Source organism: Sander vitreus, chromosome 15 (assembly GCF_031162955.1).
Source record: "Sander vitreus isolate 19-12246 chromosome 15, sanVit1, whole genome shotgun sequence".
In the NCBI taxonomy this organism is placed as follows: domain Eukaryota; kingdom Metazoa; phylum Chordata; class Actinopteri; order Perciformes; family Percidae; genus Sander; species Sander vitreus.
The window spans coordinates 18,457,274-18,482,173 of NC_135869.1; the positions used below are offsets into that span (position 1 = coordinate 18,457,274).

General features: G+C 40.9%; 3 protein-coding genes across 5 annotated transcripts in view; 2 read left to right on the plus strand and 1 right to left on the minus strand.

Moving 5' to 3' along the window:
* The first annotated feature begins 4,016 nt into the window (after window positions 1–4,016).
* hmox2b (heme oxygenase 2b) lies at window positions 4,017–12,262 on the plus strand. 2 transcript variants are annotated; one of them, XM_078268933.1, is made up of 7 exons: window positions 4,017–4,131; window positions 7,609–7,724; window positions 7,992–8,108; window positions 8,227–8,344; window positions 8,438–8,929; window positions 9,756–9,879; window positions 9,980–12,262. In XM_078268933.1, exons 3-7 carry the CDS (start codon window positions 8,041–8,043, stop codon window positions 10,105–10,107), a joined length of 930 nt encoding a protein of 309 aa, XP_078125059.1. In that variant the 5' UTR covers window positions 4,017–4,131; window positions 7,609–7,724; window positions 7,992–8,040; the 3' UTR covers window positions 10,108–12,262. The 2 variants fall into 2 exon arrangements, with proteins under 2 accessions (XP_078125059.1, XP_078125060.1); XM_078268934.1 differs by lacking the exon at window positions 7,609–7,724.
* Window positions 12,263–13,535: 1,273 nt separating this feature from the next.
* dnaja3a (DnaJ heat shock protein family (Hsp40) member A3a) lies at window positions 13,536–19,376 on the minus strand. Of its 2 annotated transcripts, XM_078269712.1 has the most exons (12): window positions 19,053–19,376; window positions 18,708–18,844; window positions 18,541–18,624; window positions 18,192–18,401; window positions 17,895–18,047; window positions 17,665–17,812; window positions 16,758–16,822; window positions 15,879–16,007; window positions 15,673–15,788; window positions 15,382–15,479; window positions 15,105–15,240; window positions 13,536–14,825 (listed from the first exon to the last, which is right to left on the minus strand). In XM_078269712.1, the coding sequence occupies exons 1-11, from the start codon at window positions 19,294–19,296 to the stop codon at window positions 15,119–15,121; spliced, it is 1,506 nt and encodes a 501-aa protein (XP_078125838.1). In that variant the 5' UTR covers window positions 19,297–19,376; the 3' UTR covers window positions 13,536–14,825; window positions 15,105–15,118. The 2 variants fall into 2 exon arrangements, with proteins under 2 accessions (XP_078125838.1, XP_078125839.1); XM_078269713.1 differs by lacking the exon at window positions 15,105–15,240 and having other exon boundaries at window positions 19,053–19,303.
* Window positions 19,377–19,603: 227 nt separating this feature from the next.
* coro7 (coronin 7) overlaps window positions 19,604–24,900 on the plus strand; it is a 120,095-nt gene continuing 114,798 nt past the window's right edge. Inside the window, exons 1-5 of the mRNA XM_078269709.1 lie at window positions 19,604–19,789; window positions 22,065–22,161; window positions 22,417–22,497; window positions 22,711–22,781; window positions 23,977–24,163. Of these exons, the coding sequence (XP_078125835.1) occupies window positions 19,730–19,789; window positions 22,065–22,161; window positions 22,417–22,497; window positions 22,711–22,781; window positions 23,977–24,163 (496 nt within the window). The 5' untranslated portion in view covers window positions 19,604–19,729. The remainder of the gene's footprint in view (window positions 19,790–22,064; window positions 22,162–22,416; window positions 22,498–22,710; window positions 22,782–23,976; window positions 24,164–24,900) is intronic.

The following is a 24,900-nucleotide window of genomic DNA, read 5'->3' on the forward strand; positions in this document are numbered from 1 at the left end:
AAGTGTCGTTGTTACCAAGGACGCTGCCCCTCTATGTTGCCACAACAGCTCACCGTTTGCATCATGTGCGGTATGTAGATTTTAGGCTATGAACTGTGCAACGATTTTTTGGTTAGCACCAGAGAGAAGGATGAGCAAAAAGTAATCAATTCGAAGACTCTGCTCGCACCTTTTCTTAATCAGAACCAGATCCTGCGCTCATACAAAAATGTGTCATAAAATGTGTAGGCTATTACCATGCAAATGATTACTCTAAAGAACAGTTTGTCATTTTAATAACAGCATGAATTAAAGTGTGTAATTATGTTCCGGAGTAGGCTATTTGATTTTATTTAATCATTGCTGTCCGTGTGAGTGACAGTTAATAAAAACAGGATATGACTATTTTAGGATAATTGCTTTTGTATGTAACATTGTAAATTATCCATCAAGCGTCAACACTGAGGCAAAATGATTTATACACAGATGTAGTAGTTGTTGTCGACCACATCAGTAGCCTATATCTGCCATAGGTCAGAGCATCTTGTCCATTGCATGTGATTTGTGCACTCTTTCCCACAGAAGCACCAGAGAAGTTGAAGTCGCAGTAATCAGCATTGTTTTCTAAATTACCGACAATTCCTTGACCTGAGATCATGCTCCTCACACCAAAATAGGGTGTTTTGTTCTACAGTAGATTGTCAATTAGAAGACTGTATGATTATTAGTCATGATAAAAAAAAAGTCTGCATGCACACAATTATTACCTTTTCTCACTCACAGCAGAAACATTGGCTTCTCAAGCACAGGTGGCTGCTTTACATTAAGCTAAGATCCCTGATATTGTGCATGCTGGATTTACTGGCACGTCAAAGTGGAACAAAGCCATAATTAATGTTCTTAGTTACACAATGTGCATTTTTGGCAAAATAGTTAGTTTTTTTGTAGTTAATTTTTTTCTATCAGGAAGTAAAGAAATACAAACAAAAGGTGGCTGGGTTAGCTCAGTTGGTAGAGCAGGCACACATGTATAGAGATTTACTCCTTGACGTAGCAGCCGTGGGTTCAACTCTGACCAGCAGCCCTTTGCTATATGTCATTCCCCTTCTCTCTCCCCTTTCATGTCTTCATCTGTCCTGTGGAATGAAAGGCTTAAAATGCCCCCCAAAAAAACAAGTACAAACAAAATATCTGATGCACTGTTACAATCAATTAGAATGGCTAAGATCAGTGCTTCCCAAACCTCTTCTGTCATGCTGCCAATATTCTCACTGTTTTTTATCAGCCAGTAACAATACTGGTGAAACTAGTAACAAAAGAGCAAAGTTTTAATGAATAAGAGCATTTTATTGATTATTAAAAACATGAGGTGCACGATTACTTGAATGGCTGTTTCTCATTCGTTTCTATGTCAGTCTTTACTCAAACTGCCAGAGGTTTTAAGACCCAAGGCTCTCCTGCTATATTGACAGTAAACTTCAGAAAAAGATATTCATATTTTGGATTTGACTGGCGTGTCTCCTCGGTGATCATCGCCATTTTCTTTTCTTGCTGTCAAAAGTCTGTATATCTTGTTGTTAACTTGACATTCCACTTTCTGAGTAAATCTTGCTAATCTGAATCTTGCTATCAGAGCACTGACTCTTTATTGATCCCAAAGGAATTATCCAGATACCCTTTTTTCACAGCAGACAATTTGACTTGTCACAGCAAGAAAAGCACAGGTGGAATTAAGGTTGCAGTATACCAATTCAATGCAATGCAGCAATTGATGATGTTAACAGTCACACGTTTGACAAGTCCAAATATCTGCTTTTAAAAAGTCTATTTAACTTTATTTCCATTTCACATTATACCCTGCATGTGGTCATGTGCAAAACAGATATTGTGATGTTTCATTTTTCTATTCTTGTCTTTTGTTTTATCTCTCTTTGGTTTTGTACTGTTTTGATGTTTCCCTCCTATATTAGTCACATTTATTCTGCTTTACTGATTTCCATGATGTGAAATGATCAAAAGCATGAGATCACAGCTGCTATGTCAACGAGTGGTATGGCAACAGGAAATGGACCTCCTGCTGCATTTCAGTGTGTTTATGTGAGAGCTTTTGATGCAGCATTTGAAAGCTGTCCAAGCCATCAGCATATCACATATGGGGTTCTCAGCTGACCAAAGTGACAAACAAAACCAAAATGGCAGCAAAATAGAGTCAAAGAATCATTGCCAAACATGTTTTGCGGGTTTCTCTCTAAATGCACAAATTAGCATCCAAGAGGATATGAATGTTGCCAATCTTTCCCCTTTCAGAGCTTTTAGACCAAGGGCCCCCCCCCATCTCTTATTAAACTGCATCAGTGGCACAGAATCCCTTACCAAAGCAATTTAATGTAATGGCAACAGCTTGCTGGCCCTGTTGGAAGGACGCAAATCATCTTGTTAGCTCATCTTTCCCCCCACTAGCCTCCTGTGGCTCAACCAACCTTGCATCTGACACTGCAGCCGGCTGCCAGACTAATATCAGGCTCTGACACACACGCACACAAACACTTAAGCATGGATGTACACTCATTAACCAATGGACAAATCTGCTCAGCAAACAAACAACTACCTCGTACATAATTTATGAGCAGCATGCGTGTATCATATGTACACAAAAACAAAAATCCTTATTAAACTATGATCTGTAATTGGCAGAGTACCCCAACAGCATGTCACAGACAAGATAACAGGAAGGGAGCTTGTTTTGTTTGTTCCAGAGGGACAGACCAAGATGTTTTATGTACAACTGCAGAAATACTTAAATATTCTGGTTGCCTCTGTGTTTGGGGCCGGCTCAGGACATACACCTGTTAATCTGAAAGCACTCATTGTAAGTACACAGTACACTCTGTGTTTACAGTACACTCGTATCAAGCTCATGATGTGCCCTTCTCCAGTTCTGCCCCCCATACACCTCTGCAAATCTCACACCTTTCATTTATTTGTTTCTTTAGTTTTTCCAATTGAGTTTGACTCAATAATGAGCATTTGGTATTGAGATTTGTTGTGGGTCCAGATGCCCAACTCCTCAGTTTAATTCCATAAAAGTAGCTTTGTGTTGACAGACATGTTTCTACTGAAGTGTCCACAAGCAAGAGAGTCAATCTGTTACAGCTTTAAATGTGTTGATGTTATGCTCAGGTAACCCTGTGTAAAGGAGGAAGAAAAGAAAGACTGACTCAGGGTAACTTTATATACTATAAAATAAGAACTGATTAACAACAAATTAACAACACTGCAATAAACACTGTTGTAACGGAGATAATTGCATGATAATGACGTTGTTATGTGGTTATGTCAGAATTATATCTTTGTAATCATTTTAGTGTGCGCCTTAGAGAGCAACAGACGGTCTTGCCAAAGGGTACTTTATCTGACATGGGGGCGAAATTAGGAATGTTTAATTTTAATTTCCGGTCTTACTTTCAAGAATGATGGAGGAATGAAAATGTTGCCATGAATAAACGGAAACATCTCATACATGATATATAGCAAAAAACAATCATGTAATATTACATAATTTGTGTACTTTCAGTTACTCAAACTACAACTATGGATTAGCCAAAAAGCTTTTTAAATCATTCAAACTGTTTAGGAAGCTGTAACCTGGCAAACCATGATATTTGCTGGGAATGCCATCTTGTGGTTATTCTCTTCTAGCCTGCATGAGAAAATGGTATGAACTGTTGAACAAAAACAAGATGAAGCACTAACTTGTATAAAGCATAAATTGCTACAAGAGAGCATAGGCCGCCATTGTAAACAAGAATTTTTTTTTTTTTTTTAACTTGCCTGGTTAAATAGAGGTTAAATAAAAAAATGAAAGCATATTGCTATAATATCAGTATATGTTATAGCATGGCCTGTTAGTGTGAATCGCCATATTTTCTCAGTTATTCCACTTAGCATAATAACATAGCACCAAAACTTTCAAAACAGTCAAACGAGTGAAGCACTTTCTGAAGCAGTCACGTTTAAAGCTTCGGACGTCATCATTCACGTGGTAGGCCTATTCCTCATTTAGATACAAGCTCCGACACTATAGTATTGAAACAGTGCGCTGCGCAGGACTGAAAAAAGCTTCGGAATCACCTGCCCATCTCTACCCAAAATGTAATGTAACGCCGCTCGTCAAATCTTAAATTTGTTAAGCTTGTTGAAATGCTAGCTAGCTAGCTATTAGTTTATTTAGCTAGCGTCATCCCATAGATGATCCCATCTATGGCGTCAAGTTAGCTGTTGTTTTCAAAATGATACTCCTAGCCGTTTAGATGACGTTACCGTAAAAAGTAACAAACGAGACATGTATTCAAATATCGATGAAAGGTGGCTTGAGATTATGATTTCTGATTAGATTGAGGAACTGAACTGAATTAAATAACTGTAACAACTCACCGTTATACAACATTATTCTTTGGGATTTGTGGTAACGTTAAACACCAGAAGGCCTAACGTTAGTTCGGTAAAGTTGGAACGATTTTTACAGATTCGAACTTCCGGGAACAATAACTCATTAACCGAAACGTTATTAAAACACACACGACGCATATTTTCCACTGTAGTAAGGTAGACAACGAGCTCCAACCTCATTTTCATCAAAATGATTCGTAAATCTGACCTCGACAAATAATACTGGTCTATGAGCAGGGACCGTCTACAAAGTGCATCACCGAAGAGACAATAAACATATTTAATAGCTTCATTATTATACAGTTGTGTCACCAAAATTACGTTAATCCTGCTGGTTATACTAACGTTACAGCACTTTGACGTTACTTTAAAAAAATAAGTGTATGCATAATTTTGGGCAATATTTATTGGGGGAAATATTCAATAGTTTAATTATTAGATTTGGGCTGTGTCTCATTCTGCATACTTCCGTCAGTACACTGCTAATGTGCACTGACCACTTACTGCTGTAGTGCCCACTTTCGATGGTTAGTATTGTCCCAAAATGAACACTTATGTTAAAACACTTACCAGAAATGACGAGCGGGATGAACGTGACGAACGCAACACATGTGAACGTGATTTTCCAGCCCGCTTTCCTGTATGCAAATGAGGAGCGGCCGGCTCGACCCACCACCTCTCAAAATCTGACGAAAATCTTTTAAACTGACCTTTGTCGGTCTAAAATGAAGACAGATTCAGTAACGTTATGGCCTATTTCTCGCTTAAAATGTTTTCAGATACACGTTTTGGTGAACTATTTTCGTAAAATACAAGATTGTATTCCGTCTGAGCCGCCGTGAAAGTCGGTTTGAAATTCTCGACCAGCCAAACACACGTGACGCGTTCGTCCAATCAGCTGCCGGTCAAGGGCTCCCTTCCGCTTTGTAGTCAAGATGGTGCCCGTTTAGTGCGGGTAGGGTCAAAGCCCGTCTACGGAGAGCCTGTTCACTCCCTATTCAGTCCCATTGTACCGAATTTGGTTGCAGTTCCACCAGAGTTCCACTGGGGGTGATCGCGGTCCAGTGCTAAATGAATGGGACTCTATGGAGCTAGACGGCTAAATTTGTCTCTTTCGCCTGATTGTCGTTGAGAAATCTCAGATTTGATTGTAGTTTTTGCAAGTTCAACATGGATTATAGGTCAAAAGTTGAATGAACGAGTACTTGTGTCCTTTCGATTTCTTACAGGTTGAGTCGTTGTTGCCCATAACACGCTAGCATTCTGCTAATGAATGCTGATTGGTCAGTGAAGGACTGATTACATCAGAGATCCCGCTTGACGGCATCCAAAGCAGAATCAGAATGTCAGAGTGAATATTTCGGCGTGGTCTTTAAAACATTAGCAAACCTCTTTCTAGCACGTGTATTAACAGGGAGAGCCTAACCTGTCAGCTGTGTTGTCGATGCTTCGAGAGAACAAAGGAAGCGACTCAGAGCTTGCCGTGAAGCAGTATATCTGCCATATATGTGTATGACGTCATTGACATTTTTAAAGGCTTTTCAGAACAAAAAAGCCACTTTAAAAAAATCTAACACCCGGCAGTGTGTATTTTCTTAGCCTCCCCTTTCGAATGCAACATTCAAATTACTAGACAAAAAATGATATCCTGAGAAAAGTGGATTTTGAGGGGTATAGCTCCATAGAGTCCCATTCATTCTGCACTGGCCTGTGAGCGCCCCCTATATGGAACTCTGGTGGAACTGCAACCAGTTCAGAAGCCGGAAGTAACGAGGGAGTGGAACTTCTTCCCTTATTAGAAATTCTTTGGTAGGGTCCATCGTTCCCACGGGGTAAGCATCTGTCAACAACCCGTAGCTCCTATGGCACCATTTTGATGCTAACAAGCCATCACCCCCCGTTAGTATTCCATTGACTGCCATTCATTTTGAACTCACTTTGACAGCGAATAACTTTACATCTGAAGCGTTTAAAGACTTTATTTGTCCATTGTTTATTTCTAAAGAAACACGACAATGTATAAAAGGCTCCATTACCTTGTATCTCACGTTATGGCTCCGTAGCAGGCGTTTTTGTAAAAATAGGCTAACGATTGTGTCATAACCACGCGACTTACTGTCGCATAGTAGACAAATTACCGTACAGTACAGGAGAAGCTCGCAGGCAGTTTCAACTTACATTAGCTGTTTAAGTTTAATTACTAATGTTAACTAGCATTTTAGTTAGCAATAATTAGCCTGTGCCTATGTTATCTCCTAACATATACCTATGCTCTCCGTTTCTGCAAGATTGGGAATGATTGAGATTTCTCTTGGCACAGCTACCAGAAGACCTCAGACAGGTTGCTCACGTCACATTTACATCGTCTCTCTCAGTTGGAGGCTGCTCAGTAACGCTCAGCCATCACCGGAAAAGTGCTTCTAATAGACTTCACTGGTCTCCGTCCAGAGCAACGGGATCTGTTGGTCCATTATATATATACTCTATCTATGATCGTTCCACACTGAACTTTTTGACCGTTTTTAGGGGGTCATCCGGGTACTTTCAGTGCACTGACGTTTTGCGTTATCTACACTATATACTTAAAACTAAGTGTTTGAAGTGTGCAAGTAGGCGGTTTGAGACACAGCCATTGTGTCTCCAAAACTACTTCACGAAAAAATGGTGCGCGCTTAGTCCCGATAAAATGTACCAAAACCATTATTTAAACTGAAACGGCGTTGCGTTCATGGATGTATGATTGCGTTGAACCTGCCTTTTTCTACCACACGTCTCTGCTGATTGGGTAACACCTCTGAAACACCCACCGAACAGGATAAAGCCATGGATGTATTGAATAAAACATATTTCAAAGTCCGTTGCACATCGCTTCACACTGTTTTGAGGAAACATCACCTTAAACCCGGAAACCGTGAGATTGAACCAGTTGAATAACGTGCCCCTAGCCTCCTGCTGGCTATACTAACACTTACTTTTGGAAAAAAAGGCTCTTGCATAATTTTGGGCAATATTTACTGGGGAAAATATTAAATAGTTTAAATATTAAATAGATTAATGTCTACAAAAGTACTTAACACATAACTGATCTCCTGCTGGTGTGAATATATTTCCAACTTTACCGGACTACAAGGCCTGTGCTGTGTTGTATGAGCTGCTTTTTGTTTGACTGTGTTCATGAAGTTCAAGCCTGGACTCAAAGTAATTAAGCTCTAAGGCTTTAAGCAGCTGAATCAACTGGCAGAAGACCTCTTTCCTTTGACCCTCATCTCAGCGACAACAACAGCTACAGAGAAAAGGTGTAATTTATTGTTTATTGTAATTAATAATGTACTGTATAGTATATATGTTGCTCCTGTGTGTTATTGTTTTGGTGCACAATAACTCAGACCTCTAGAACCACAGGGAACACTGCAGCTACAGCCTGACTTTGTCCTCTTGTTATTTTCCCCTTGTTTATTCTGAAAATTCAAGATTCATATGTGCACTGTGGTGAAACTTTTGACTGCTGCCATATAATTTGAATGTAAATATAATGCTAATTTGACGTCTTTCACTGATTCTAGGGTGAACTAACTGGCAGACAGGAACACACCACTACAGTCAGCAGAGAAGATGGAGGCAACAGCCAATGTGTCCAATGGAGCAGGGCTGGTATATGAGGAAAAAGAAGACACTCTCGGGTAAATATCCCACTAGTGTTGTAACAACATAGAAACAGTGTAATAAAAATCATATTTGTTGTTGTGGTTCTTTCAAACATACATTATACCGCCATATTTGTCTCTTTTCTTTTCCCAGTCCCGAGGATCTGTCTGAGGTGCTGGCAGCAGGGACCAAGGAGGTCCATGAAAAGGCTGAGAACACCCAGTTTGTGAAAGATTTCCTCAGGGGACGCATCCGCAAAGAGCTCTTCAAGGTCAGTCTGAAGAGAATTACGGAGATTGGCGATTGTTACAATATAGTGCTTTACTAAACAAGTAAGGTGAATAAATGTTTCTTGCTTCCCCAGCTTGGCGCCGTGGCACTCTACTATACTTATACAGCCATGGAGGAGGAGATTGAAAGGAACAAAGACCACCCCCACTTTGCCCCTCTATATTTTCCTTCAGAGCTGCACCGCCACGAGGCCCTGGCCCGTGACCTTGAGTACTTTTACGGCCCTGACTGGCAGAGCCAGGTCAGCTGCTCCCAGGCCACCCAACGCTATGTAGACCGTATTCATCAAGTAGGGCAGGAGGACCCAGTGCTGCTGGTGGCCCACGCCTACACCCGCTACATGGGGGACCTGTCCGGGGGCCAGGTGCTAAAGAAGGTAGCGCAGAGAGCCATGAAGCTGCCGCCCACCGGGGAGGGCTTGGAATTCTATCAGTTTGATGGCATCCATAGTGCCAAAGCATTCAAGCAGCTGTACCGTAGTCGGATGAACGAGTTGGAACTGGACATGGAAACAAAGAAGAGGCTGGTAGAAGAGGCTGTCAAGGCCTTTCACTTCAACATGGAGGTGAGAGGCCAGTGACAAGGAATGGAGGTTGGAGAGATAGAGAATTGAAGAAATGGAAGCTATGTTTGGAAACACTAGTGGTGGGTGATTTATTCCCTGGTGGTGATGGTGAGGTGGTTAAATGTGTGCTGCTTGTGCCTGTTTTGATCATCTACTGAATTTGTATACACACATTGAAGGTTTTATTATGTGTATAACTATAACTGAAGGCACTGTCATCGTCTAATGTTATCCTAATGAAATGGCATTGGAAATGCATTTTGATTAAGACTTCCATGTGAACATTTTCCCTTCAGGTCACTAAAAATGTCAGTCAGTCTTTTCTTTTACCTGCAAACATTCTATGTAAAGACTAGGCAAGTCATTATTGATATTAGGTCTATATCCACAACTACAACTGATAAGCAGTAAAGTCAGTGAATTATTAATACAAAAGGCTAAAGCATATGTAATACTGTGTTAGGCTTACTCTATTGTTGAAGGATGATTGTACATTGGTAATTACTGAATGTAGAATTGAGTGATATGACAATATATATTGTCAGACAAAGGAATTTGTCTACTATCAGAGATATTGCCATACCGTTTATGCCACGGTAACTATCCCTTTAATAGCTCTGTTTTATGGCAGTATTGGATTTTTATATGTTTTTTACATCAGTGAGTGTGATTATTAATGATGATACTTAGATAGTCAGGCGTTAACTTTGCTGGATTAGCCAAAAACAGACATTCCTGTCTGGTTGTTTCATCCACGAACAATTTCTAGAATATACAGTATGCAACAAGCTTGATAACCTTACATGCTGTATGTTTGTGCTTGCAGGTGTTTGAGGAGTTGGACGAGATCGGTAAAACCATCCAGGAGGATGCTTTAGATGCTGGCGTGCCCGTCCATGGGGCAATGGGTGGAGACATCAGCAAGTGTCCCTACTATGCTGCCAAAATGGGTATGATTCTATTCTTCTCTCTTTGTACCACTGTGCCATGATAAAGCTTTTATAAAGCTATTGTGAGAAAGTTTACTTTCATGCTCCCTCTGTGTCACAGCGGCATCAGGTGGAACAGCATACGCCTGTCAGCTTGCCATGGCCGTACTCCGACACCCAACAGGCCAGGTCCTGTTTGCTGCTTGGTTTGCTGCTCTGGCTGGATTGGCTGCATGGTATCTGATGTGATCCAGGAGAACCATAGAAGGAAGGACAGTAAGGAGACAAGAAAACTCCCTCAAGCTGTACACCATTTGATAGTTCCATGCAAACATTCTGAACGGGTCCAAGTTTATTTAATGTTACATGTTTGCTGCTAATAATATTAGCTGACAGGAAATTAACTTGGATGTTATCAATAGAATTCCAATAAAATGATCTGTAGGAACATTCGATCCATCCATCCATCCATCCATCCATCCATCCATCCATCAAGCCACACCTTGTTACAATTCATCCACCCGGCTGTTTATTTCTCTACCTCCTCTGCACTATCCTTCCATCCTGTGTCCGTCCTACGCGTTTGGTCGTATTACAAGACCTTCTAAAGCTATTTTCTGATTTCGTCATGGAAGCACACAGTGTTAATAGCTCATTTGTTGTGAAATTTTTCCCAATTTCAAATGAAACTGCAAGATTGATAAAGCATGGTGACTTGTATAGATACTGCCCATGTGTAATTGGCTATACAGTAATAAATCAGTTACTAACGGTGAATGATTATCAAAATTAATTCATGGTAACCATAGTAAAAACATGTTAAAACCTACTATGCATATGTTATGCAGTATGTATACTGCTGACTGCTGTGTTATAACGATTAATAATAATAATAATAATTATTATTATTATTATATTAATAATAATATAATATAATGATATGATAATGTGCAGTTATGTTCTTCTTTAAATCCATTTTCACATTCATGATTCAAACATGGCCTCAGATGTTTCCAAAAAAGTTTGTTCAGGTGTACTGTGATACAAAGGATAGCAATTTTTCAAAATTTAGCACACCTACACTTTGACAAGTGTATGATTAATAAACATCTTTCAGATACTAGTGAATATACTGGATATTTGATTATCTGCTGATGCATGTTCAAATGTACTATTTCTCTGTTGCAGAATGATATAATATGGCATCTTGTATTCAAAAAAAAAACAAAAAACCTGCCTGTTTAAATGCATAGCTTAACCATCCAAAATGAAGAATAAATTGTACCTGCTACATGAGCCTATATTAGGACAGAGCTGTTAACAAAGGTGATTGCAGCTGTTTTATAAGAAAATTGTCCTTTGTAATGTTAATAGTTTGTCTTCATGAAGGCTATATGTGTCTGAATGTTGTGGTTTACTATGAACTACTTCAGGTTAGGTACTTATAGGTATGTCCTTCAGCAGCTCAGCTCTTATGGATTTACTAGTATACATCATCACTAAGACTGTAATCATTAGTCATATTTTGTTTATACTGTATGTTGGGAACAACTTTCCCAGTTGGGCACAACTCTTTTTTTTTTTTTTTTTCCCCAACATAAATAAGGAGGACTATATCGTGCTGTGTGTACTGTATGCAGTGTAATTGCACAATTGTTTTGCGATTGAAGTTCAATTTTTATTCATACACTGTAATGACATTTTATGAACTTGACTTTATCTTTCCAAGCAGTTTTTTTAAATTTATTTTTTGCTTGGATTTGTTGAACACATAGTACCTAAGGTAACCTACTGAAAACATTTCAACCAGGTTCATGTGCTGTGTGTATTTGCACAACACATTCATAGATAAACAGACGCACAGTATTTTCATTAGCATAACTTGTTCAGATTTGTTCAGACATGGAAACCTAAGTGATGATGCGTTTTGTGTTTGAGAGTCTCAGGTTCATTTTGCAGTTAGATGGCAATACAATGCATTGCATATGGAGGACTAAAACAGGGACTGCCCTAATATACTATATAGTTCAATGTCCATATTTTAGGTTTATGTTCCAATTTTTTTGATGCCAGTGTGATGTGTCAAAATACTACAGTATTTTTGGACGTACTGAGGGGACGCCTACTTGAATCTCAGGAGTACAGGTAGTTTTGGTCATTGATTAAACCTTAGATTAAAGAGAGTGGGATGCTTGACTAATTCATGTTGATTTTGAATTCTGTTGCGTTTCCATTAACTATGCAGTTAATTCCTTTGTGTACATCTGACTGGACAAAGCTTTATAGTGTTTGGCTAGAATACTCTTATTGTATGAGAGTGAAACTGCAGGAGAATGCTGTGTTGTGTATAATAGAATACATTTTGTTTTCCTGCTAAGGCTGAAATAAAGGTGATTGATTTGGACTGGTGTTTTTAATCACTATACAAATCTTAAAAGATTATATTTAATGCCTAATTTGTTTAGTGTAGTTTCTTGGCACAAACCTTGAGGTCTTGAAGATGGTTCAGACAAAATGATCCCAGATTAATCCATAAAGCTTTCAAACATTTGTCAGCACTACATCACCAATATTATATAACCACAGTAATATCATACAGTTTGTCATTTTTTACTAGCCATGCTAGCTATGTTGGTCAGTCAGTCCACCACTTTGGTTCAGACATGTTTCAATAACTATTAGATGGATTGGCATGGAATTTTGTACAGATGCTCATGGACCCCAGAGGATGAATCCTGATGACTTTGGTGATCCCCTGACTTTTTTCCCCCCTCAACTGTATTTTGTCCTAATTAGCTAATATTAACTTTCTAACACACACAATTAAAATGGGGAACATACCTGCTAGCTAAACAAGTTTATTAGCATTGTCGCTGTGAGCAATTTAGCATGCAAAAACTAGCATTTAGCTCAAAGCAGTTGAGCTGTGTAAGTTCAGTCTCATGGAACAGCCTCACAGGGCTTAAAAGGTGTTGGAGAATGAACCACAAACATTGTCCACATAAAATTACTTTGAAAATGATGCCAATAGATGTATTCAAAAGTAAAAATGCAGGCTAGCTTATTAGGTACAAATTAGTTGGTACACATTTAATAGCTCTGCAAAAAATAACCTTTGGTCTTTCTAATGTTCATACTTTGTTGGAAGCAATTTAGTGGTGTTTTGGATTGCATTATATTGTATCCAAATTAGGATGAACAATTATTGTCATATGTATAAATATTTTTTAATTAATTAGTCAAAGCACTCAGCATGCTACTTCTTTAGTGATTTATATAAAACAGGCTTTTCCGGACCATAGCTTTATTATAGATGTACAGTATATCTCTTCTATGTGACACATTGATGCAACTGTATGATCCAAAACAAAGTACAAATGTAATGAAGGTGCAGAATTCTCTTAAAAGAGGAAAAGAGTTCGGTCATTAGTTTTCACAGATCAGGAAAGCCGATCAAAGCCAAAGTTCAACTTCCCACTGCAAACGCACCTCTACACTGTCCAACACGTCTACTCAAAGGTAAACATGTAGTTGATGATGTTCAACCTGTTAGGACTGACAGTGCTGAGAATTGTGGGGGAAATTCAAGGGTTCATGAATACACAACCAAAGCATACAGAACAAAATGATTAATAACAAGAGGTTCATTTAATCCAAAATAAAACTTGAATCTGTAGCATTTTTCAATACAATAATTTATTGCTGTGCACATGAATTCTGTTATCACTACCGAGTTTTTTTTGTGGAACACAAAAACCAACATACACCAAATGCTATGATAAAAGATTAAAGTGCTCATATTATGCTCATTTTCAGGTTTATAATTGTATTTAGAGGTTATATCAGAATAGGTTTACATGGTTTAATTTTTACATATTTTTGTTGTACTGCACATTGCTGCAGCTCCTCTTTTCACCCTGTGTGTTGAGCTCTCTGTTTTAGCTACAGAGTGAGGCATCACACTTCTATCCCATCTTTGGTAGGAGTCGCACATGCGCAGTAGCTAGGTAAGGACTACTAGCCAGTCAGAAGCAGAGTATGAGGGCGTGCCATGCTAGCAGCTAGGTGAGCATTATAACATGTGACGCACTCACGGAAGTAAAGGCTGGACTTAGGGCTGGGCGATATGGAGAAAATCAAATATCACTTTATTTTTGACCAAATACCTCAATATCGATACTGCAACGATATTGTAGTGTTGACTATTGGTGCTTTCACAAAATATTTACACAATGAGATGACCATGACTATTTTGATAAATAATCATCAGTAATGTGGATACGATGACCAAGTGGGGAAAGGCAAATAATAGAACAGTTACAACAGTCTAGTAAGTTCAGAAAATGACTTTACTGTAATGGAGCCTTTAAAACCAGGAAAAGACAACACTTATGCCATATTACGATATCCAAAATCTAAGACGATATCTAGTCTCATATCACGAAATCGATATAATATTGATATATTGCCCAGCTCTAGCTGGACTACAATAAAGCAGTTTGGAGCAGTTTGTGAACAGTGTTTTCTGTTGGAGATGGTAAGTGCCTTTGGGGTGGACTTTGGGCTTTTTCACTTTGTAAACCTATAATGTGCACAAAAAAATATATATAACACAATAAAGGAAAGGGAAAAGCCAAAATGCATAATATGAGCACTTTAAGTCTTTGCCGCCCACATGGCCACAGTGGACATCTGACTGGAGAAGTGACTGGCGCACGGACACATCCTCTTGTGTGTGGATTCACTATGGTAGAGGAACGGAGCAGGTGATCCTCCGTCTTATTCACTGCAGGGCTGGGTAGGTCGGTCCGTACTGATCCATCCACAACCTTAATAGGCCTCATCCAACGCCCAGTACTCCTTAGCCACCTGTCCCTTTATAATGTGACTGTGCTTGCTTTACGCTCTCCTCCCTTCTGCATTCTGATCTACTGATGAAGCTTCTCAGTTCCAGGAAGACCTTTTACCTTTAAGAAGGAAAAGGAAAAATGTTGTCAAATGGACTCGTGGTAAATTGAACTTTCAAAAAGAAAAGAAAAAAAATTGAGCTGGCAAGGCAGTCCCAGTTTCAAAAACGACATATAAAACAGACATTCAGGGCATCCAGCTGAATGTTTTTATGTGACAGCCACAAACCAGATAATAAAAAGTTATCCAAAAACTGAAGTGTTGCATAATGCATCACAATTATTTGTGAAGAACTGAACTAAAAAAAATCATTTGGGATAAATCAATACTAGTCCTACCTGGTTTGTGGCTGTCAGAAGGAACTAAACAATTTCTTTAATTTGGAGAAGAAGCCCCCCTCTTGTTTCAACTCTCCTTCTTTCTTGTCATGCTCGCTTTGCCCTGCCTCAGACTGCTTACCACTGCTTCCCCCACCTGGACAGAGATTAACACTGCATCAGCCAGACTAAATAAGTTTCTTTGCTAAACCCCCATTTCAGCAGATCAGAGATGTATAGCAGCAAAAAGACAGGACTAAAGTAACAGCAACGTCAGTTGGTGCCATTGACCTCTTACCTGTGGTGGTGTTAGTGACACCGTTTACTGTCCCCTCCACATCCGTCTCCTCCTCAGCGTAGCTCATTAGCAGAGCTCTTTGTCTGTCAGTCAGTGTCCTGCACAGAAAAACAATATCTTATAGTCTTTGTGATTGGGAAACAGTTGCTTTTTTTTTTTTTTTAAATCCCATTTCTTTATGGTATTCAATCACAAAGCCCTCTCATGTCCCCATCTGGTATACATGCAGCAGATGGAATTTTTACTGGAATAAAAAGATGAACAAGATATGCGTTTGTCTGTGAGTCTTACCTGGGAACTTTTATTTTGACATGGACATAATGGTCTCCGAAGCCATGACCACTGAGGCGAGCGATCCCCTTCCCTGACAGACGAATCCTCTGGTCTATCTGGATGCCTGCAGGGATCTGAAAGCAAGGAAAAAAACCCAGTCATTTTATTATGCTGTGATGTTCCCCCATTGGAGGAGAAACCTGAGAATGTGCACTTCTACTTACTGATAAGTTTAGGGTTTCATAAAGGCCTTGTGTCCTGGCCGTGCCGCCCAGGATAGCTTGCGCCACAGAGACAAAAAGGTCAGAGTGGACGTCTGCGCCGTCCCTCCTGAACACAGGACTTTTTTGGACCTTGAACCCAGAACACATCACAACCAGTCACACGTGGTATTAAAACATCCCAATCTCAAGAAGCGGAACACCACAGGTTGTCTGAACTGTGTTTATTCTAAGTCTTATGGCGCTTACCCACTTAGTACCGCCTCATGCCTGAGGCGAGAGGAAACTGCCGTGACCTAACGCAACACACACACAGAACGTCGAAGGTGTGTTGTTTTTGACTCTCGGCATGTGGCTGTTGCCACAGCCAGAAGACAAATTTTGTTTCAAAAGAAGCTGGAGGCAGCAAAAAACCCCACCACTGGCTAAACTATTTAAAAATGGCGGGTCTGTTCAGGACACCCCCGTCTGTCGCTAGCAATGATGACGCAGTGATTAGGGACGATTCTCTCCGGCCAATCAGTAGTCTGCAGGTTTTCACATCACCTTTTGGTATCGCCTCAGCTCGCTTGGAACCTCGACGGAGGTGATACTAAAAAAAAAAGTACCTGTTAACAGGTACCAGGGACTTTTTTTCGTAATGGAAAACCAAAAAAGGCGAGTCGAGCAGGTACCATGTAATAGAAAAACGCCAAAAGAGCTCAGACAGATCAGTGCCTCTCACTAGTCCACACACCTACAGTACATTACACAGGACAGTCCCATTATAGCGGCTCTGACCTGAACATGCACTTGATGGAGAGGGAATTCATTTCATTCATGTTATTTCTGGGTTTGTTGTGAGATCTGTACTGATATTAAGGAGTTGAGGTAGATACTCACCCTAAATGTGATGAAGATCTCCTTCTTACCAACTGGCATTCTGACAGTCTGACCATCCTCCACTCCTTGAAGCAAAAACAAACCACAGTTAGGTGTGATGAACAATGTACATTTAAGTTAAGTGTGACAATCTATCTCAATGGTATGAAACCCTCATTTCCTTTCATACTTAAGAAAGATTTCAGGAGTACTATAAATTCAAGCATAAGGGCAGTTCTTTTACTTCCCTTATGGCCATTATGATTTCTGAAGAGTTCAAACCCACAGATGTAACTGCAGCAGAGGCTCAAACTATTGATTATTTCAGGTTTTTCTAACATGCCTTTATCATTCGTTATGTGGGGGAATATTGTCACAGTTTCACGTTAATATGCAAGGTTATTTGGCAACAAAGGAAACAAAGCAAAAAAGGACAGCTGAAGACAGGAGAGGGGAGAGAGAGAGGGGGAATGACATGCAGCAAAAGCCTCGGGTCGGAATCAAACCACCGGCGGCTGCAGAAAGGACTGAGCCTTTGTACATGGGGCGCATGCTCAACCCGGTGAACTACCAAGGCGCCCCATAATGAAACTACTTTTGATACAAGTACAGCTGCAATGATTGCAGATGTAAAAAAAAAAAAAAAAATCATGCCAGAACGTATGACAGGTATTTAAATTATGAATTATGTTCAGCAGTAAGTGTACCTGTATTTCTAAGCCATTTGTTATGAATTTTGATTGATAAAAGCCTACAACATCTAGGAAGTCAGGAAGATCTGCAGCAGAGCAGACAGTAGTTGCTTCTGTCCATTGCTAATACGCTACTGGGTGACTTTCCATGCTCATTAATAGTGATGCGAAGAAAAATCCCTCGGGAGGTATTTACAGTGTGTAAACAGAAGAACAGGCAGTTAAGTGAGACTGACCTGCAGGCACAGGGACCATCACAGTCTTCCTCTGCTTGGTCTGTCCCACCCCATTACAGGAGTGACAGGGGGTGGAAATGACTGTGCCTTTGCCACCACAACGGCGACATGTGGAACGCATCACAAACGGGCCCGTGTTCACAGTCTCCTACAGGGTGGACAATGTATGTGTAGAGTAAATACAACAACACAACACACTTTGAAGAAAGGCAGCACGTCAGAGCTCTTACCATGCCGGAGCCGTTGCAGAAGTTGCAGTGCTGGACTTTAGTGCCTGGCTCGTGGCCCTTACCATCACAGCGCCCGCAGGCTGCTTCTATGTTAACGGAAAACTCTTTGTTGACTCCCTTTGCTGCCTGAGTGAACGTCAGCTCCATGATGTACTGTGTCCAAAAAAAGAAATTAATCACTCTGAATATGCACCAATAAAAAAACAAAAACAAATAAAAACGAGAGGAGTTCTCAAAAGCAAAAATCAAAAAGACACTCCTTTACTTTCACTCCCATTTTACAGTATCCTTGCTAACCTCCTGTGGCTGTTCAAATATGGCATTGAAGTCTCCAAAACCCCGGCCTCCAGAGAATTCCCCAAAGATTTTGCGGAAGAGCTCCTCTGGGTCCACGCTGCTGGCCTGTCCAGACCAGTAGCGCTGCCCTTCACCACCGGCCTGACCAGAGTCAAAGCCCGTTGAGCCATACGTATCGTACTGCTTCCTCTTTCCTTCATCACTCAGGATCTGAGGAAAACATGGAGCAACGTTTTAGATGTGCATTTGTAATTTGAGTTATTTGAGTATTCATAGATTTCAAAGAAAACACATATGGGAAAATATATAGTAGAAGTGTAGAACTGAAAGCTTGAATTAAAGACTAAACCTCATAAGCTTCAGCCAGCTGAGCAAATTTTTCCTTGGCTTGTGGGTCATCTTTGTTGGTGTCAGGGTGATACTTTTTGGCCATCTGAGGGACAACAAACACACTGTCAACTACTGTTTTGATTGTTTGTCTGACAAGCTGTTAATGCATGTCAGGCAGGAGCAGACCTGGTAGTAGGCTTTCTTGATCTCTTTCTGGGTTGCTGTGCGAGAAACGCCGAGGATCTGGTAGAAGTCCTGCTTGCTGCTAGCAGGGGCACTAGTGTGAAAGGACAGTGTGCAGGCAGCATGGGGCGATTTGACACCTGGAAAAACAGTGTTAAAACAGGGTAAAAGGGTAAGTTAATACCATTTAGAACAATGGAGCTGCACTACTGCTGCATTCAGGCCTCACTTGACAAGTGACTGTACAGATTTGCCACCGTTTAACAGCTAAATTAAAAAAAAGCTAAGTTTAGAGAAATTTAGCCTAGCCTAGCCTAGCCTAGCCTAGGCCAGTACCACACCACTCACCTGACAGCCCTCTCAATGTCAACGCTTTCCCTGCTCCGCCACACATCAGGTTCCCTCCCCGCCACAGTCGTTCCGCTCCAAGGGTAGAGATACTACGGACCCCTCCATTGCCAGTGCAGACAACAGCACCGGCGGCCCTGCGATGTCCAGAGGACACGATGACTGTAATCCAGCGTGATGAGCAACGGGCAGCCGAGGACGCCATCATTCCAACACCGGCCGCTGCTCCAGACACACTGCGCATATCCGGTACGGAGTGGGCGTCACAGAAAACGCAAAGATATTCAGTGTGATTCAAGATTATGCTCTCTCAAGAAAAACGAGCTGCAAACGTTTATCTTAAACTTCACTATTCATTTTAATAAACTTCACCATAGTCCAATAGATAACATTTAGGAATGACTAAAAGCATCCAAACATTATTAGTTTCATCACAAGTGTCAAGTTAAAAAAAGGAATGCACATGTTTTAAGACCCGAGGCAGCACGTGACAGAGCATGGTGTTCTCTAGTGTTAAAAAATAAAAACTCCGCCCAAGCGGACAGCTCTGTGGAGCAATGCGAGCGTACACCGTGCAGCCAACCTGAACTGTCAGCTGTAGCAGGAGTCCTCTGCCGAGTACCAACCAGCTCGACAGAGACACCCGGAAGGCACGAAAGTCAATTTCAGAGAGCAGCATGAATCGCTTTAAGACCTCCAAATTCAAAAACACCACTCCGAAAATTGCCAAGAAAGATGTGAGTAGCACACGAGCGCCTTGGTAGAGCAAGTTCTCCTAGCTAACATTAGCTGTGGTTATTAGCTGTGCTACTTAAGTTGTGTTTTGGGGAACGCCTGCCTGCAAAGGGATGTTGAACTTCCTGCATCTGAGATAACTACACGAAAATCTCAGATCACACACTAGTATTTACACGAATAGGCTAGTAATGAAAACTACGAGCCATGTGGTTGCATAGAGCTGCTAGCCTACATCGGATAATGCAGTGACGCCCATCATCATGCTATGATATTATAACGTTAAGTTAGCTAACTGAGTTTTCTCATTGCTTTGCAGTGGTGTTGCACAATTTTTGACTGCACATATTTGCTATACATGTAAGCCAGAGATAAAGATAAAAATGTTTGAATGGCAAATGCGATAAGTGATATTACTGTCAGGATGCCTTGTGTTGGCTGCAAGAGGCGACATATCTGGACGAGACTGACTGTCTTGCATACAAATCTGCCATTTTTCTCGTCCTGTGGACCCATTTCTTTCACGTTGCAACGCCTGCAGCTCTTCTTGCTGAGGTGAATTATGTAATCCTCTACCTTGTTTTTACTGAGGTAGTAAAATGCCTGGTATTTACAGAGACCGTGCACATCTCTGCCCAGGTTCTTAGACAGCAGGTGGTGCTTTGCTGCCGTGAATGGTAAACTAGCCTTTCACACAAGAGACCAATGAATATGTGTGTATGTGGCTATTTCGGTGCTGAAAGTCATGTGACGGGATCTGACATGTCACACACTGTAGAAGAAAGAAATGGGGCAAGAAGGACAAATTGAGAGGAGAAGCAGGCTTATAGGGATGGAAAGATACAAGAAAGTGAAGATGAGTGGGATGTTTTCATCTCAAATTATCCAGAACAGTTTGGGTGTGTTCCACATGGTTTGAGAGAGTAGTCCCAGAAGCAGGCTAATTTTGTCAGCTCTTATTTGGTTGGCACCGAGTCCCCTGAACACAGTTTTTGGTGCCAAGGTTCTTTCTAATAATGGGCCTGTGGATAGATTCACAGCAGAATGTGTTCAGTCTATCTCTTTAATCCTGAGAAAAATGCAGAAAAACACATAGCAGATCTTGGAATTGTTGAACCAAATAGATATTAAGGGAAGACACGCCTTTTGTAAGTGTCCTTAATATTATCCATGCAGGAAAGCATGCTCCAGTCTCCAGATACAGCAATTCTATCTCTGAACGGCGGACGCTGAAAAAGATTTTGATTCAGAATGGTAGTCCTGAGATTTAGTTCAGGAGAAAATAATACAAAGTTGATAAGACTTCTATGCAGGTAGCCAGTAGCAGAGGTAACTAATGAATGAATAATAAGCACAACCTTATATGAGGCTAAATCAGAATAAATCAAGTTTAGGATTGTCATTTATTGGGATCTTCTAACTTAAACTCAAACACAGCATGGATTTGAGCCTTTGTCACACTAGTGACACACATGTCCACTTGGTTTTTGACATACACACATGTAGAATATGTAATCCTGTTAAAATATATATGCATCCTTAGAAGTGCTGTCTGCAGCCCAAATGTGTGTTGGTCTGTTACAGTTTTGTGAGGAGCAGCGCAGTAGCTGTTGGAGCGTGTTGTATGGACACTCAGTCTTCTTGCTGCTCTTGCCTTGTTAATGTTGAAAGAGGTTTTAAGAGTTCTCTGCTGTGCAATGCAGGGAACCCTTCCACTTCCTCAACACTTTGCTCATTCAGAGGCACTAATGTGTGTGTGCTCTCAGTTAGATCCTTCCTGTTTATTTCGGTGTTCGCATTCTTTTATTCTAGTTGTGACAGCAACTTGGTCACGTGTGCTCCTTAATATTATGATAGAGATGTTTTTCTGTTGGATTCTCTAGTGTTGTTGTCTAGTTGGTTGTGCTCTTGTCCTGTGTATACATGTCAAGATTCAAAAATCCTTTATTTATCCCACAACGGGGATATTCACACTGTTGCAGCAGCAAGGGATAGGGGAAAAAGTACAAGATACACTGAAGATAAACAAACAATAAATAAATATAAGTAAAGAGAATAAATAGTAAAATATATTTACAGTATTGCACAGTTACATGATTATTGCATGGTTTATCAGTCCTGTTTATCAAGTGAACACTTGTGATTCTTGGGTTCGAATGACATTTATTTTCCTCTCTGTTATGTAGTCTCACCCCCAGTTATTTATGTGCATTCTCATACCCTTGTTTTTATCCGTTATGATCCCTGACTTGTGCTTTTCCATGTCTTTAAATCCAGGGATGGATCAACAACGTCCGAGGTGGTTCTTTCTCCTGCCAGGGCAGCCACATCAAAGCGAGTGCCAAGCTGGTGGCCTTTAATACCGAGCAGGCTGGTAAGGTTATAAAAGTGTGGTCAAAAGGAACGTTTGCTTCATGCAGAAAGAAGGATCAACTGTGTACAGTTTCTGCTATGTTTGTACTTGTGTTTCACCAAGTTTCCACATGTACTCAGTTTAGAAGATGGAGAAGACTGAATCCTAGAAAAAAAGACTAGAAATCATGTTTTTGTTGTTTTTTTGTGTGCACTATAAATACTTTTATGGTTTTAACAGTATGATCAATTGCATATTCTGTGTATGTGTCTGCAGGTGGAGGTATGCTGGGCCTGTCCTCAGTCAAACCTGGATCAGATGGTGAATGGACAGTCACGCAGATTTCCTGCCATTCTGGTAGGGTTTCTTTATTTTTTTGCCAGCACATCACATCAGTCCTTTTCTTTCCCTCTCTTGTCCCCTTCCCTCTGCATAACTGCCACCACTCCAACCTTCAAGGATACTCTGGTCCTTTTAGAGAAAACTAATCCCAAGAAAGGAAATTAAGCTAGACAGCTTTGACCCTGATGTCATTTTTATTTCCCATGTGTTTTTCCTCCTCTCTGTCAGATCTGGTGACTGATATGGACTTTTCTCCTTTTGATGAATGTCTCCTGGCAACATGCTCTGGAGATGAAACGGTGAGATTTCTTTTCTCTTTCTTTGTATCGATCTTGTTTTTGTATACTTACACATAAGTCCACTTTCCATCCTTTCAGGCTTTGTTGTTCCTGGCGGGGCTTTGAATACGATCTGAACCAGCTCGTTTTTTGTAATTTAAACCTTTTGAAGACTCCCTCCTCTCAACACATTATCCTCAGCCACAGGTGCCCTAGCTTACTGGAATCTGCTGAGTGTGGGTCTGCATCTTCAGACTCAGCAGCTCGGTTTACCTCAAGGATCTTTGGCCACACACAGACCTACCGCACACGCACACGCACGCAAGCGTGGTCTGCAGTGCCCAGCATCTGCAGCGCACTTTCATTCCTCTTATCTGTTGCCAACAGGGTATATTGTTTCACCAACTAGGTTGTGCTGAGCAAGCAAATTAGAGTGAAACTGAGTGAAATACGAGTATTTTCATTGACTTAAAATGAACTAATGCAGTTTAATTTCTTCTGCTCTCACATGTCAGCATTAACAAGAAATCCAAAGCGGAACCCAAACCTCAAATTATGCAGTACCATGGTATCACCATTTAGCTAGAGACTTGACCACCTGATCTCTGGCTGTGCGGCTGCATCTTGATGTTTTAGATGCCTGCTGTAGTGATCCTCCAAGTCTGCTTCTTCCGTCTTGTCTGTTGTGGCTTGTCAACAACTGTCAGAGACAGATCATAACTCAAATAATTCATTTAATGTTCAAAAGCGCAGAAATTCACCGAGGGTTGAGGACTTTTTCCATCCAAGAGGATGGAGAAACATTTCTGCTGGTTAGGAGCGGATTGGATCTTTGAATTGTAAGCTGTGGTAAAGTGGAAGTGACGCTGCCACCCACTATTTTTTCAAATCCGATCATCACTTCCCAATTTAATATGCGCAAGTTTTGGTTTCCGGAGCGACCAGGCGCTTGTTGTGTTGCAGCCTTGGAGCACAGTAAGCAGCGCTCTAGTGGGGCTTTATTTTACGTTACGTTAAAGCGGTAAAACTGCAAACCACCATTGAATCAAAATAAAACGTTCCTCTTATTTGTGAAAATAGGCATGTGACCTGTTTCAACTCCACCCCTCAAAGAATCGAGAATCGATTAGAACCGGAATCGAAAGGAAGAATCGGAATTGGACTCAGAATTGTTAAAATCAAAACGATGCCCAACCCTATCCCTCTGTGTGTTCAGGTGAAGCTTTGGCGTTTGTGTGATCCAGAGCTGCAGCAGCCCAGCGCTCCAGAGCTGACCCTGCGTCCAGGTCAGGGCAGGCTGGAGCTGGTGCTTTTCCACCCCACCTCCTCTGGGTTGCTGGCTGTGGGCAACACCAAGTCCCCCCTGATTTGGGACACCAGCCGCCAGGATACACCACTAGCAGGTAGCTACAGCTGGCGACATGAGCAGTGCCTGTAAAAGCTTTTTCGTGTGCATTATTTATATTAAAACACACACCACAACCCAAATTATTTTTGTCGTAAGTCTTTGTCGTACATTATGCACTGTCTGCATTTAACATTTCAGTCTCTGTCAGTTAGTCTTCAATTTTTGTTGTGGCCTATTTTTATGTATGTGCAACATGAATATAATGGATATTTGGATTAAAGTGGTTGGTTTCCTTTTTCCATTGGGGACTGACACTGCCTGCGGAGCAGCAGAGGTAATTTTTTGATTTGCTGTCCTGGTCCCAGTCTCCCTGGACTGGCCTCAGGATGCAGTCACTATCCTCTGGCCTCAACCCCCCCACAAACACTGCCCCCTCTACCCATCCCATGACAGCTGGCCTGGCTGCTGCTGCTCACTGCTGATCCAACTTTTCATTAGCTGTACCCCACACGCTGTCTTTCATCACCCTTAGTCCTCATTCGTTAGTGGTTGAGGAACAAGGTCTGACTGATAAAAATCTATATATGAATGAGTGTGTTCATGTCAAATCACTCTTTTTGTAACTATCTTAACAAGTGCACCACTCATCTCTTTTCATCTGTGTCAAGCTCTGTGCTCACTTATGGCGTTGCAGCCTAATATGTGTCATGCTCATAATTTCTCTCATGGGCCTAAACTGTAAGGACGTATGATCTGTTGTTAAATCATCCATACTCCTGTATAATTGTGTGA

Bases quoted from the DNA above. Each gene is read 5' to 3' on its own strand.
- hmox2b (XM_078268933.1), top strand. From the start codon at position 8,041: ATGGAGGCAACAGCCAATGTGTCCAATGGAGCAGGGCTGGTATATGAG. The intron at 8,345-8,437 runs GTCAGTCTGAAG...TTGCTTCCCCAG, and splicing joins TCCGCAAAGAGCTCTTCAAG to CTTGGCGCCGTGGCACTCTA. The intron at 9,880-9,979 runs GTATGATTCTAT...TCTGTGTCACAG, and splicing joins CTACTATGCTGCCAAAATGG to CGGCATCAGGTGGAACAGCA.
- dnaja3a (XM_078269712.1), bottom strand. From the start codon at position 19,296: ATGCGCAGTGTGTCTGGAGCAGCGGCCGGTGTTGGAATGATGGCGTCC. The intron at 18,402-18,540 runs GTTTAGTCTTTA...TGTTTTCCTCAG, and splicing joins AGCTGGCTGAAGCTTATGAG to ATCCTGAGTGATGAAGGAAA. The intron at 16,823-17,664 runs GTCAGTCTCACT...TTTTGCTTCAAG, and splicing joins GATGGTCCCTGTGCCTGCAG to GAGTGGAGGATGGTCAGACT.